This window comes from Zophobas morio, unplaced genomic scaffold (genome assembly GCF_036711695.1).
Source record: "Zophobas morio isolate AGI-343-1 ecotype UQ-CSIRO unplaced genomic scaffold, CSIRO_AGI_Zmor_V1 ptg000896l, whole genome shotgun sequence".
NCBI classification, from domain to species: Eukaryota; Metazoa; Arthropoda; class Insecta; order Coleoptera; family Tenebrionidae; genus Zophobas; species Zophobas morio.
Window position 1 is genome coordinate 202,072 of NW_026972998.1, and position 14,858 is coordinate 216,929.

The 14,858-nt window shown below is 27.3% G+C and overlaps 1 protein-coding gene across 1 annotated transcript; it reads left to right on the forward strand.

The window, feature by feature from the left end:
- Positions 1 to 2,496: 2,496 nt before the first annotated feature.
- LOC135122135 (DNA polymerase lambda-like) lies at positions 2,497 to 5,372 on the forward strand. Its single transcript, XM_064046357.1, has 16 exons — positions 2,497 to 2,603; positions 2,709 to 2,780; positions 2,837 to 2,905; positions 2,959 to 3,038; positions 3,228 to 3,294; positions 3,344 to 3,437; positions 3,497 to 3,615; positions 3,680 to 3,733; positions 3,805 to 3,885; positions 4,034 to 4,104; positions 4,164 to 4,215; positions 4,544 to 4,649; positions 4,710 to 4,896; positions 4,953 to 5,062; positions 5,140 to 5,208; positions 5,262 to 5,372. Exons 6-16 carry the CDS (start codon positions 3,428 to 3,430, stop codon positions 5,369 to 5,371), a joined length of 969 nt encoding a protein of 322 aa, XP_063902427.1. The 5' UTR covers positions 2,497 to 2,603; positions 2,709 to 2,780; positions 2,837 to 2,905; positions 2,959 to 3,038; positions 3,228 to 3,294; positions 3,344 to 3,427; the 3' UTR covers position 5,372.
- Positions 5,373 to 14,858: the final 9,486 nt, after the last annotated feature.

Here is a 14,858-nt window from a genome sequence, read left to right on the forward strand (position 1 = left end):
AATTCTTAACAAAAAAATTTAGATTTCGTAATATTCCCATAGTAATGCACCGCTTTACATGTGTTCATACTGCAGTTGTTTTGTATTTCCACTTAAAATTCAGTTTTACCTATATTTATTCTATTATAATTCTTGCTTACTTTTTACTCTTTAGTCTTAAGTTTAATTTATATTATTATTAACCTTCTGAACTTTTATCACACTAATTACATTAGTTTAGCACTTTTTTTCATATTTTTTGAGTTGCAACATTCGTATTATCCAAATTATTATTTCTATCACTGTCGTCACCGTTATAAGTGTTACTATTAAAATTATTACATTAACTGTACTTTAATATTATTATTAATAATTTTATAATTACCACTGCATGTAAAATTTTTGATATGCGTTGCACATTCTCATTTTATGGTGTCTTTTAATCTCTGCTGGAAACCGTCTTTTTTTTGCAGTTTACAACCATTATCGCATATAAGTTCATTTTTACATATAAAATTTTAGCACACCTAGTACTGGAAGACATTAACATTCTCTTCAAACAATGTTTTTACATCCAGGATTTGACCCGTATTGACAATATACAGGTGTATAATGATATTTTCCATTAGATGTGCTCCCTTGGAGGTTCCTCCCCTATTAAAAAACTATTATATAAATTCAGTTTGAAGTTCACGGGCTATTAATTTGTACTGATGTTACAGTATTCTATTATGTTGCAACTCTCTACTTTTAAAATGAAATTGTCATACGACTTAAAAAGGCCATTTAACTTTCTAACCATAGTCAAATATGTCGTTCGTAAATTAATTTTTATTTTTGTTTAGTGTTGTCTACATCGTAGCTATACTTTTATAGTTTCTGAGGTTATTTTTAAATGCGTTCTTCTTTATATTGGGTTTATTTTACTGTAAAGAAGCGCATTTAAGTAACTGGAGGTATGGCTGAACGGTGCGAGATCTTAAACGTAAGTCAGAATATTTTGGGGGATAGAAACAAACTCGATAGCTAGCGATAAGCCCAACTCTACATTTGTACATCGCGACTTCTCAGTTTTTGACGAGTTAATAAGCATTAAAAAAGAAATTTAAATCTATTCGATCACTTTTCGTACGTGCGATCTTTTATGGCAAATTTTCTAAATACTTATCCTAACCTGCGCTGCAGTTCAACTCGAGAACATTATTTTACCATCACCATTGAAGGCTGAACAGGTTGCGCTCGCAAGCAGATATCCTTTATAAGTGATAAACTGGCTTGTAGAAATAAAATTGGATTATAAATTAGCTTACTTACTGATCTGCACGTTAAAAGCTAGCAGAGTATACGCATTGCGTGCAACTTGTAAGGGAGAAAACTATAGATAATAGTTAAGAGTCACTAAGTAAAAATTTATATGGATGCTCAGCTAATTCTTATCATTTATTGCAATAGCAAAAATATGATAGAGGATTTATTTAATAAAAAATTTTACTTTATAAGACCTGTGGTTAATTTATTGAATAAATTCTTCACGGACAAAATGTACGCCATGACGGGAATAAGAATGTGTTTTGCTTTCAAGCACATAAGTTGATTAACTATTCAAAAACGTATAAAAAGTCTACGATTAAAGTTTTAAACTATTTAAACTTTGCAATGTTATAATAATTGTAGAAGTAACAAAAAATTTGCAACCACTTCATTAAACTGCTATAGCATTAATAACTACAAATTTATAACGGGGTAATTAGCTCTTTCTCTTTATATAACTGCGGAAGAGTTGAATAACCAAATAAATTTTCGTAAATATTAATGAGTTACATATGGACTTCAGACCTTATTAATAATTTAAAATTTAAAAATAAATTTTAAGCATTAACAAAAGAGTACAATATTAGAAATTTTTATTTACGACTTCTTTAAAAGAGACATATTACTTAAATATAGATTGTCAGATCATACAAAATAGTGTATATAAACTTTTGCTTACGTTCAGTTTAATAAGGTTAGGTACTTATATTTAAAAATAAAATTATATTCAAAATTAGATTTATCAAAAATTTTTCTATTAAGTTTATGTACTCTAGCATTACGTAATATTTTTGTTTTTGTTTATAAAAATATAAGGCAAGTATGGAACGTTAAGCACTATAGTCCTTTATTTGCCTTATTTCCTTTCTTTTTGCCAAAGAGATTTGCGATACAATTTTTTAAACAATTTTACCATTTTTGTATACATTTGTAATATTTTATCATAAAATAACATATGCCAATAGTTTTAAATATTAATGGAAACACTTGCTTAATTAATAAAAAACTATAATACTTTTAATTTTAGTCACCCTAATGTTGGTGATAAACCTCGTTGGGTCCTCCAATTATGAGCGCTTTAGTTAAAGGGAAACGTTCTTATAATACATCAGGAGAGGGATTTAAGCGCTCTAAAACAGGAATTTATTTTTTAATTCTTCTGTTTTACTAATAAAACTAGAAAATATATATTGAATACAGAGAAATCGTCATTGTTTAAAGGATTTATTATTCATATTATTTCTACTGGCCTCGGTAATAAACGAATTGACATATTTCAGAAACTTCTTGGTGACAATGGTGCTGAAGTTGAAGTAACTTAAAATATTCCTTTCTCTTTTTATTTAAAGGCCTTTAATATTTGAGAAATTTAATTATATTATTTAACTTAAAAATTTAATTAATCTTTTTCTTTTTAGTTTTTTGATCCTAAAACAATTAAGAGAGCGACACATATATTAACCGTTTTAACTCAAAGACAATTATCAAAGGTTTATAAGCATATTTTTTTTGTACTGCAAAACTTTTGTATAGTTCATTTCGATAGTTATTTTTGGAGAATAAAGTTACTTTAAATCAAGAAACCAAAGTTCTCACTGCCGACTGGTTTTCTGAGGTCCTCTTTATTTATTATAACTGTCTTATTATAAATATGATAAGTTTCTCTAGGGACTTAAGCGCAAAGAGCTTGTAAACCCGACTAAATATGAGATTAAAGTCGATAATAAATACATTTCAACAAGAAAGAAGTAAATTTTCTCTTATATTCTGTTTAATTTATAAAGCTGTCCCTATTTTGCTCATGCCTTATACTACTTTTTTTAGTTTATTATGTCCCAGTTAACCTTTACATCTTTTTATTTAATTTACTTAAAATAACTAATCTTACAGCTACGTACAAATCTTTTTTGTGACTTGCTATTTATATATGTTAATAGTCGGGTTGGAACACAACAAAAGGAACATCATGCGGAAGAGTCTGAGTCCCCTAAGCAGAATAAAAAGGTTTATTAAAAACGCTATATTGAAAGCTACCTTTTATATAATTCTCTAGGAAAAAGTTTCTGCTTTAGCTAAATTTAAGGAAGCTACTACACAAAATAGTGAAAATTTAAAAATTATAAATAAGCTTTCAGAGATGATGAAAGGTGAAATTTTGCAATCCACTTGCCTATATATTTAAAAAATTATTTGTTTAATATTATAGCTTACGAGGCCACTGGAGATGTGTGGAAAGCTACTGTCTACAAGAAAGCAATTGGTCGAATTAAAGCACATGAGGAACCAATCAAAAGTAAAGAAGAAGCGATAAAAATTCCAGGAATTGTACTTAAAAATAATTAAATTTTTTTTATGCTTATTTTCTTACTTATTTGTTTTTGTGTTTAAGGGGAAAAATATAGCCGCTCATATTGAAGAAATTCTTGAGACAGGAGAGCTTGAAGTCAAAATTTTAAAATTTTTTTTTAATCTTTACGTTACAGACTTATATTTTTCACCGCTTTGTTTGCTTAGAAATTGGACCATGTCGACAAGGACGTTGGTGTTTTTAGCACTTTTACTAACATTTGGGGATGCGGCCCTAAAACTGCGCGGGTGTTATTATTACTACTCCTCTCTACAAATAAACCATTTAAGTTTATAACAAAGATTAATTTAGGAGTCTTGTTAAAGGAATTAGGACTATTATTTTTTTTTAGTTATCTAAATATAAAAAAACTAATTTTTTTTATACATATATTAGCAACTGTATAACAAAGGGTACAGAACTTTAGGTGATTTATCAAAAAGTGATGATTTAAATCGCCAACAGAGGTTTTTTTAATGGCGCTAGAAACTATTAAAAGTGATATATTTAAATTTAAATTTAATAGAATTGGCTTGAAATATTATGAAGATTTCAATACGAGTATTCCGCGCGAAGAGGTATATTCTTCTGGCATATATAGTTAAACCTTAAAGAAGTTTGGTTTTGTTTTATGCTTGTAATTTATAATAAAGGGTATTACAATATCTAATATATAATTAGTGAGTAATCTTTACTACTGACCTTTAAAAAAATCTAGTTTTTACCTTTAAAAAATTAAAATAAGTAAATTGTTTTACATTTGGTAAAAAATTAGTTAGTCAACAACAAGCCTTAATAAGATTTAAAGTTATTCCTGTAGATTTAAGTATTTAATTTTATATAAAATTTTGTGGTACTAAATTTAATACCTATATTTAGTAAAAAATTGATCTTTGATAAATTAAGGTTACTGCTTTAGGAGAGTTTGTGGAAAAACAAGCTAAAGAACTCAATTCCTCTGCCAAATTAGAGTTATGCGGTTCTTATCGCAGAGGCAAGAAATATTGCGGAGGTTCTTTTATTATGGTTTAAGTCACTTTTGCTCGTACAAAAAAAAATAACTGTTTGTCAGATGTAGACATCCTAATGGCCGTCCCCCACTACGAAACTAAAGAAGAATACACCGCGTTTTTCAAAAAGCTTATAAGTAAACTCGAGGATACAGGGTTTGTAAAGGACACACTTTCCATGTCGGACAGAGGAACGACGCAGCTTATGTACTTGGGCGTGTGTCGTGGGCCAAATTATAAGCACCACAGGTTTATTTAATTATTGTGATTTTATATGTTATAATGAAACGAAAAACGTTTTACAGGAGGATTGATATTGTAATGGTTCCTGCGAGTGAGTGGGCCTGTGCATTAATATACTTCACGGGGTCGGAGTTCTTCGGGAGATCCATGAGAAGTTTAGCTAAAAAGGAAAGTTCCAGTGCTTTTATTTTATTATATATACACAACTCCTTTTTATAAATATTATAACCATTAATAAAAAATAGAAAGGAATGTTATTAAGCCAACACTCTTTAAGAAAGGACGTACAACGTTATTATAAAAAAATTACTAATTCCGGTTTTTTATTATCATATTTATAATTTTAGCACTTCTTTTAAATTTTTTTATAGGAAAACGTCTAGACACGCCAACAGAAGAGAGCGTTTTTGAAGCTTTGGGAGTACCGTTTGTGGAACCTTCAAAAAGAGACGATTTGGATATTAATGCTGCTTTGCAATAATTCCTCACTAATGAATTTAATATTTCTGGAGTTCTTTAGTACTTGAAATAAAACTTTTAATTTTTTTTTAAAAAAAACGTTTTTGATTGTAGAAAGAAATTCTTTATTATGGTGACACCTTTGCGTATTTATTTTCTTTTGTTGTCGTTAGTAAAGAACAGTAAAAGGACTATAATTGCTTAAATTAATAATTGTTTTACTTAAAAATTTAATTCTTACTATAATATTTGTAACTAACTTTAAAAAAGTAAAGTGATATAATTTTCAATTACTTTTCTATAAAGCATGCCCTGCTTCAACTTTTTCTATAATCATTTTGGAAATATCTTGCAGTGATTCAATTTCATACTTGCAATTCATTTTTATCATCAATTCCAACTCCGATTTCCACTTCTGCTCTTTTTGGAAGTGTGGTCTCTTTAGCAGGGCGTCAATCTTATTATATAACGTTTTGAAATAGTTCGAAACTTAATTGGAATCTATATAAGTACTTTTTTAACGTCGGATTTCGAAAGTTGTAACAAGCCATCTTTTCTAAATTAATTTTTTTTTTTAATTTAAAATTTATTTAAATTTTGTTTATGTAAAATAAACCCTCTTATTTGGTAGTCGCTGTGGTGGCAACCGATCCACTTAAAAGCTATATGAGGAGTTTTCTTCTGCTCTATTTTTATTCGCTAAAATTATAGTTTAAAGCAAAATTCATTTTCTCTGCTATATAATAAACTCACCTTGGAGCCATATTTATAGATGGACAATATTTCGATCCCTATTAATAAGTAAAATAACTATAGAAATAATATCCGTGCTAGAAGCGCAGACCATGAGGGTCCCAATCAACAAGAACATATGCAGGTAACTTAAAAGAATCCCATAACAACTCTAGAAAGTTTATGGTCGCGCCATCGGGGTTGCCTTTTCCCTATAAAAGGAAAGCAAACTTAAAAAAGAAGCTTTTAAAAAATTTCTGTATTCAAGTCGCAACTGTTATAAGCAAACAGTTTTGAGACTGTGTAAATTGCTCGTTGAGTAAACTTGCAAAGATGGTGTACTTCTCAACAATTAGAATATATTTTGCAGTAGTTTGTACAGCAGAAATGGAAGATTTTAATACGGGAATATGCACGCCCTTTAATTATTTATCAACGCAGCTAATTATATTAATTTTTTCTTGCTAAGTAAAACATTTTCCTACTTGAGTAGATAAAGAGCAGATAACAAGTTGGTCGTTATCTTTAAAACTTAAATTACCAGCTACTACTCCTTTTGGAGAAGGAATCTAATCCAGAAAAAAAAAATGATTTGTAATTAGTCACTTTCATAAAAATGGTGCTTTCAATTAATTTTTATTTTATCTAAAAATAAATTTTAAAAATTTTAAGGATAGTTCAAAATTTAAAGGTATTAAATAAAGTAAATTATACTATTATATGTTAAACCTTTTATATAAAACCCTTAGAACCTGACAATATTTTAAAAATAAAGTGTAATGGACCTTACAAAAATTGATAAATGAATATAAAACCACACCACGTGGAGCTCTTGAGCAGCAACACCCAACGCGCTGGAAAGTTCACAAAGAACTTCCTGCACACATTGTTGAGTATGTAAATATTGAGGATCAGAATAATATAATCCTCTAAAGTCTGCATTATTATATAATATTTTAATATTCTCGAAGATACGCACTACCGTACGGTTAGGTACCCGCCTTGCTTTATCTACATTTAAAAAAATTTAAACGCATAGTTTTAATATACTAGTTAGAACAATTTTTCACAATAAAGGCAACCAAGTCATAGATTTTGGGCATTAGGTACATAATTCGCCCAAAAAGTTCGGTTTGTCTCAAGTCGAGGAAATTAATTTTTTTAGGCTGACGCTTATTTAAATAGCTTTATTTATAAAAAAATAAGTTCGTGAAAATTGACTATAATTGTGCCATGGAGGATAAATATTTAGCACCCACCCCTCAACCGGATCAAATCTCGAATACAAAAAAATAGCCATGAAAAATTGTGGGAGGGCGCGTATAAAGCTACATTAATAATACTTAGGCTCCGCCGGAGAAGTCGTGTTTATGCATATGTTTTTATTGGCCCCTATATTTTTCACTATCTTTTGGACAAGGGATTCAATTTCCCTTCGAACTGTAAGGAAAACAGTAATGTTTATTTCAAGCTATAGTTAATAAAAAAGACAGCGATACTAATAAAGTTAGGTAACCTTCCATAGAGGTTAGCCTAATTAAGTTTTAAATCTGGAATTAGATTGAAACAAAAAAGTAAAGAATATATCAAAAACGCGTTTTACCAATGTAATACTTGATTTAATAATAAACGACTCCTTAATAAGCACTTTTCTAAATAAATATATTAATAACTCACCGAAAGACTATTGTAAATTCATATTTATACGTAAAAAATGGCGCAAACACTGCTAAAGTAGGTTCATCTGGCGCCAAAAAGATTCTTCCAATTTTTGGTTGAAGTCAACAAAGTTAGGTTATAATTAATTGCGGAAAATAACAGTTTGAAAGTTGAATATTTTGCTTTTAGTCAGAAATTGCTTAAACCCAAAAAGCTTAATATGCCTTAATTTATTTATCTAAACCAGATTTAGAAGAAATTTAGTTGTTAACTCATATCGTTTTAAATTTTTTTTCCAGGTATAACAAATTTTATAGCATGTTTATTTACATGAAATTAAAGTTCAGTACTTTCTTCAATAAAGCAATAGTGTACTTACCAAGTTAATAAAAAAGTTTTTAACGACAAAGCTATTTTTTTAATTGAAAATGTTAGACGCCAAAAGTAAGTATTTAATTAATTTAAACTTGGTTAATTAGTTCATATATAAATTTTATTATAAAGAAAAAACAAAACAAGGAATTAAGTTTTAAATCGGTAATATTAAACTATGAAAAAAGGGCAATTGTTATCTATCAAAGCATTGTAGAAAGATAGTCTTTTTGGAAGATTTAATAATGCTCTTTTTGTATGCACGAAACACTTCGAACTTGTCTTCATTTTTTTTTAACAATTTAATAGTGTGTTTACCTAATCATTATGTTATTATTATAATTGGGTTATTTTATAAATCAATGATAATTTTGTAACTACTAAAAGATAATTGCATGAATAGCAATTTTCTTATTTACGACAAATTGCAAAGAATTTTTAATTAAGTGACCTTGGACCTCAAGCCTTACACAAACTTATAACTAATAATCAAAAGTAGACTACTGAAGAAGCAGCACTGTATAAGATGTGTATACAAAATTATGGTTGAGGCAATAATATTAATATTACTTGAAATTCTATTAAAAAAAATAAATAAAATACTACAATAAGGAGCTTTAGTTTTGCGCATAATAACAAAGTAAATTTACCAACTTGTCCCACGTGATAATTATAGTTATGAGACCCATATTACGACAAACAAAGATTACATATTTCGCGTCTAAAAGCATGCACTCTTACCATTGTATCAATAGCATTTTTCTAAAATTAGAGTTTTGAGGTTCTAATACAGTTAATATAATCTTGCCAACTACTTTAACAAGTAGTGAAAACGTACTTTCGCTGTCACTATTTAATAGCAATATAGCGATGATTATTTATTTTTATATAGGGGCCCACCAAGAAGCCCACCAAGAAAGGTCGTATTTGGTTAGGGGTACCTCATTCGGTCTATTAAAACTAGAGAAAAATATGAACTACGTTTATATATAGATATGTATACCTAAGACAAATTAATTTAATGAAAAAATGAAAAAGAATAACGAGAAAGAAAGATAACTTAATTAGATAAATTAATGCGGTCTGAAGTCCAATATATCAGATAATTTAAAATTCTAAATAGATCGTAAAACATTGTTTACATAAAGATTAATATAAATTATTGTTTTAATAAATATTCTTTGGATTTACTATGTACACTATTGTTACTGTCCATCAAGAGCGACGTTAGTACTGCGATAGGTGACCACGCTTGAATACCGCGCCCTCTTTATATTGCTGTTGCAAGAATTTGGTACTTTAAAAATCGACTATTAAAGTTGGGCACCACATGTTAAATTTTTTTTTTAGTTCCTTTAGTTATAATAAAGGTATGTATTAAGCAGAAATGGGACAAGGAAAGAACGTTATAAATCGATCTTAGGGGCTGTTAAGAATATTTAAATAAATTGTTAAATAACAGTTACGCTTGTAAAAAATTAGAGGGCAGAGAAATTAAGAGCACTGGACCTTTTATAGTACTTTTGCTCAGTAAGCGTTACAAGGAGAAATAATTTTTATAAATTTTATATAGTGTATTATTCTAATATTCAAACTGGAATTACACACAAGCTCCTTAAAGTCACTTTACGTAAAAAAAATTGATCTAACTGCTGTATTACATTCTTAATTAATTATGTAATTAGAAACATTTATTAATAATTCTTTTAAAAGAATAAAAGTAAAGACGAGATATAAATTTGTAAATCTGCAAAGTCTCGTTATTTTATAAACTGTTATTTGTTACCCCTTATTACATTTTCTCTTTTTAAATTTATATAGTGTCGCAGAGTTGAATATCTTCATTTTGTGAAACCACAAAACTGGTCGCTAACTCGTGTGCTAAGCTCGGACCGCTAGTGAGACAACGAATTATATTTAAAATCAAGGCTCAGTTGCAGGCTGTGGTAAAAGGAATGCAAGCGCAGGTTGTAGCTAAGCACTCGTCAAAAAGAAAGGAATCTCTAGACGAGGGTATTGTAAACTCTAAAAAAAATAAAAAGGCTAAACTTGTTATAGACAAGGGGCCTGTTTCTCAAAATTGGTTACAACTTTCTAAAGTAAGTTAAATTTATTTTCTCATTTCACAAGTTTTATTATTTTAAATAGTGGAATCCTGTTTGGCAGTTTAAACTATTTATATTTTACTCCCTTTTTATTTTTGCAGACTAAACTAAAATTAAAAAACCCTTTTATACTTTCAATTACTAAAAAAACGCCTGAGACACCTATTTCTGCTCCCTTGAAAAACTTGTTAGTTAGTGGAGATTTCAAAGGGTATAATAAAACATTTTCTGTTTGTTAAAAATTCATATATATGTTTTTAATTTAAGCCTTACTAAACATATTGCAATTGATTGCCAATATGTCGGCGTGGGGCCGGCAGGAGAGAAAAGTGAACTTGCCAGGGTAGCCGTCGTCAATTATTTTGGGAATTGCGTTTATGATAGTTTCGTTAAACCAGTGAGTTGGGTTACTGATTATCGCTCGGTAACTCCAAAAGATTTGAAGAGCGGTATATTTTTAGTGTTTCTTTATCAAAAAGAATACAATTTATTATCCTTTTTTAAACTTTATTTATTGTAGTTTATCAAATATATTTTAGTTTATATTTTTTATATAATTACTTTTCGTTTAAAATGTATATAGAAATTTATTATGGTTTATAGATAATATTACTTTTCTCTTTATGTTTTACACTTATTTTTTATAATCATATTATATAATTTCCATTACTATTAATTATTTTTATAATATGTAATTAATTATTTTTTATTATATAACATCTATTACCATTAACTATTTTTATAATATGTATTTATTTATTTTTTACCAAATATAAAGCACCTGAATTTTCGTCAGTACATAAGGAAGTCTGCCTTCTACTAGTAAATCGCGTTGTAATCGGTCACTTTATAAAGCGCGTGTTTAAGGTTGCTAATATCTTTTTAATAAATTTCTATCTTTTCTTTAAAATTTTTAAAATAATCCTTTTTTACAATATTTAAATATTAAAAAAATTTATTTTAAGTTTATTTACGGGATTTTGTGATTTATTATACCTTATTTATTGACTTTAACTTAAAACTGAAGGTCGCCTTTGTTTAGCTAAGAATGACACCACTCAAATTTATAGCTTTTTCGCAAGTATTTTTGTGCTATACTAAAAATCCTCGACATTAAATTTTAAAAAACTAAATTTAATAATTACTTGCCAAATTAAAAAAATATCATTTTTTTACTATATTGAAGTAGTGCACTGATGCTCAAAGGTTCTTCATCGGTCCCGTGGAGCATGAGTTGGGCCTTTATCTCTTATCTGTGTATTCTTCATGGTTAGTATCATGAGCGCGGGCTAACTTCTGTAAAGTTCTGCGTGGATTGGGGATTAGGCGGTATATATAGTGTGTTTATGCGCTAAAAAACTGGCTTTTAATTTGGCGGGTTCTCATTAAATTATATGCGTCCCAACTTTTGTAGTTATTAATTTAACAGCAGTTTTTTACTTATAATCATAGTGGTGACTGTTTATTAATATTAATTTTTATTATTAAAATTATATTTTCATTTTATTTTTACATTAAAAATAAAATTTAAAACAATTGTATATAAAGTCGTATAAATATAATTTTAACAAGTGAACATATAAAGTTTTTTAAGACTTTTCATTTAGTTTTAGCATTCTTCGACCTATTTTTTATTTTTTTATATAAATTTGATTTTAAAATTTTTTTTAAATTTACTTTCTTTTATATTTATTATTTTTTAATTTATAAAATTTTCTATTAATATTACACTACAGGCTCTTTTATATACTCATCCTAAAAAACTGACACGAGATACTTCAAATTTTAAAAAATTTAAAATCTCCTCAAACGCCAAGTTCCCATCTCTTCAATTTCTTGCAAAGAAATTTTTAAATTTCGACGTTTCTAATAGTAATTTCAATAATATTTTTTTACTTATTTATTATTAATGTTAATTAAGTCAATTCTCCTCTTCTCGGCGCTCAACTTGCAATGAATTTGTATAAATGTAGTAAAGAAGATTGGGAGGAAAGTATAAAATTAAAGTATAAAAAAGGAATAAAGTAAAAATTATAAGCAGTTTTGTTTCGTATTATTCTTGAAAAAAGTATATCTACAAGTAAAATAATTCAAAAGTAGTAATATTGGATAGACAAAGAATATTATTATTACTTTTGAAAATTTATTTGTTATAGGAAAATTTACATTTACTTATTACATGGTACTTAAGCACAGGAAAAAAAAAAAGTGTGGAAGCCTTAAAGTTTCAAGTACACAACTCCAGAAGAAGTAAATTTTAAAGTAAATATCCTATAAATAACTTTTTTTTAAAGCACTATATAATATTAAAAAGTTAAATAATAAATGTTAAAAAGCAGAACAGTTTTTTTAATAAAACTTTTATATATGTATAATTATTACGTTCTTACTAGTTAAAGGGTTTAAAGAAATATTAAAATGTAAAACTTTCTTCCGAATAAACGTTAGTTTTTTCTACATACTACTATATAACTATTTTCTCTCTTTTTGTATCTCTTCACTTTTCAGCATTGACCAAATTTATTAGTTGTTTAAAGCTAGTAAAATTTAATAAAGCTTCGTTTCAGTTTTGATATTATACTTATTACATCGTAAAAGTAAGGATCAACCCAAAAAAACTGGCAGGCTCGATTTTTGTACTATAACTATAGTAGGAGTGCTAGGCTTAATTAACCGAGAGGCATAAAGAATTTATGTTTGCTTTCGTGCATGTTAAAAGTATTTTCCTTAAAAAGCATATTGTTCAAATTGCTTAGAATTTTTAGATTTGAATAATACTAGAGTTTTTTTATTATAATAAAAATAAAGTTCTGGTGTTTTTTTTGATTTCCCTTAAATAAGGATTATTGCCACCAATAATAAAGAGTCTTTGCTTTAAATAATTACTTTTTTACAGCTGTGAAGTAATCTTATGCGTACAATTTTTAGGGTTTACACATTAAATTTATTTTCTTTTAAGAGTATTCAAAACATACTGAAACTAATATTCTTGATATTAGCAGTTTTTTTCATTTTTAACAAGGTGCACTTCCCATCTTCTTTACTCCTATCTTTTTTTTTAAAATTTTATGCTTTAATTTAGCTTTTCAACCTTTTTTTAAAAAAATAATGTTAAATAATAGAGTTGCCATCGCTTTAAAAATATAAAATACTTGTTGCAAGGAAAAAGGGGATTACAAAACGTGGAGAAAAAAATTCTTTTCTGCATAAAAAATATTTCTCTTTTGAAAGTTATCTTGAGTATAAAACTTTTTTTTTGGTAGGCATGAATTACACTAAAGGAAGATCTATGAAAGTTAATTTTATATAAAAAATACATGCGAACTGCTCAGTTTAGCATAATCCAAATTTATATTTCTTTTTAACTAAAAGCTTTAATGAAGCTAAAGCAAGGTTAAGTTGAATAATATATAATTGAAAAGGATTTGTAAATTTTTATTAAAGCAAAATATATTAATAAAAATTTAGCCAATTCGGCTACAAAGTTGTTCTATTTCATGGCGCAAGCAGCGTGACTCAAAGAGATTTTCTTGCTTGTACAGTACAATAAGAATTCCAATCCACGTAAGGGCCGCAAAAAGTCTCTGCTTTTTATTTACTTGGCCGACCGCGTATAATCTTTATTTTTTAAAATCAAGTAGTAAAACCAGAAATAATATAGAGTTAAAAAATATATATATTTTTTTAATCTAATAAAAATCAAAAAAGATTTTTCATATTATTATCATAAATCATCTTTTATTATTAAGTTTTTGTTATTATTTGTTAGCATAATATTTCGTTATAGTATAAACTTTTTAGTATTCGTTTCAAAAGCGCAAATACTGCTATTATAATTTTTAAATAATTTTCATATTAAGAAAAGATAGTTAAGTATATAATTTAGCAATTAGTATAAAACACGATACACCCATAAGGAAGAAAAAAGAATTAATATTAAAGAGTCAATACCTGTTTACAGTTTTAGTTGTGATAATATATTTTTCATTTTTATATATTAAACCAGTAATATTCTCGTCACAATCGTCAAATAATTCTGAAAAATTTTCATAAAAGTGCTAAAATATATATAATAATTAATTCACCAGAGAAAAGATATACCCTAAAAATATTCTTTATATACTTTTTTAATTGACTAGAAACAAAGAAAGAGTGTTGCTTATATAATATTTAGACAATTTCCGATAGCTTCAATAATAAAAGGGAAGTAAAGATTAAAATTTAGATTTTTACTATAAAGCAATAAAATTAGATACAAAAAGTTACTTCATCGTTATAACCAGGGCCTTTTTCAAAAATTATTTTACCAGTTTTATTTATTATAGTAATGCACAGTATGGCTTGTTCATTTAAAAACAAACCTTAAAAAAATATTGGCGATACTAAATATAGTAAAACCGATAAAAATTATTATTCCACTAAAAACAAAACTAATGTATTTGCGCAGCTTATGTTGTGTACTATAATACTAACTATCGAGCATTCGGTCCCAAGAACCAGGAAAAGAGGCGAGCATTATATAAAATATTATAAAAGTTTATGAAAGTAAAAAAATAAAGAAAATAATTTTTTTTTAAAAAAATAATATAAATACACCAAAAACTTGTCTATCGCCTTATATAATATTAATATTATTAAAAA

What these genes read in the sequence shown, in the direction of transcription:
- LOC135122135 (XM_064046357.1), top strand. An exon ending in AGGCAAGAAATATTGCGGAG is followed by an intron (nt 4,650 to 4,709) that starts GTTCTTTTATTA and finishes ACTGTTTGTCAG; the next exon opens with ATGTAGACATCCTAATGGCC. An exon ending in CCAAATTATAAGCACCACAG is followed by an intron (nt 4,897 to 4,952) that starts GTTTATTTAATT and finishes AACGTTTTACAG; the next exon opens with GAGGATTGATATTGTAATGG.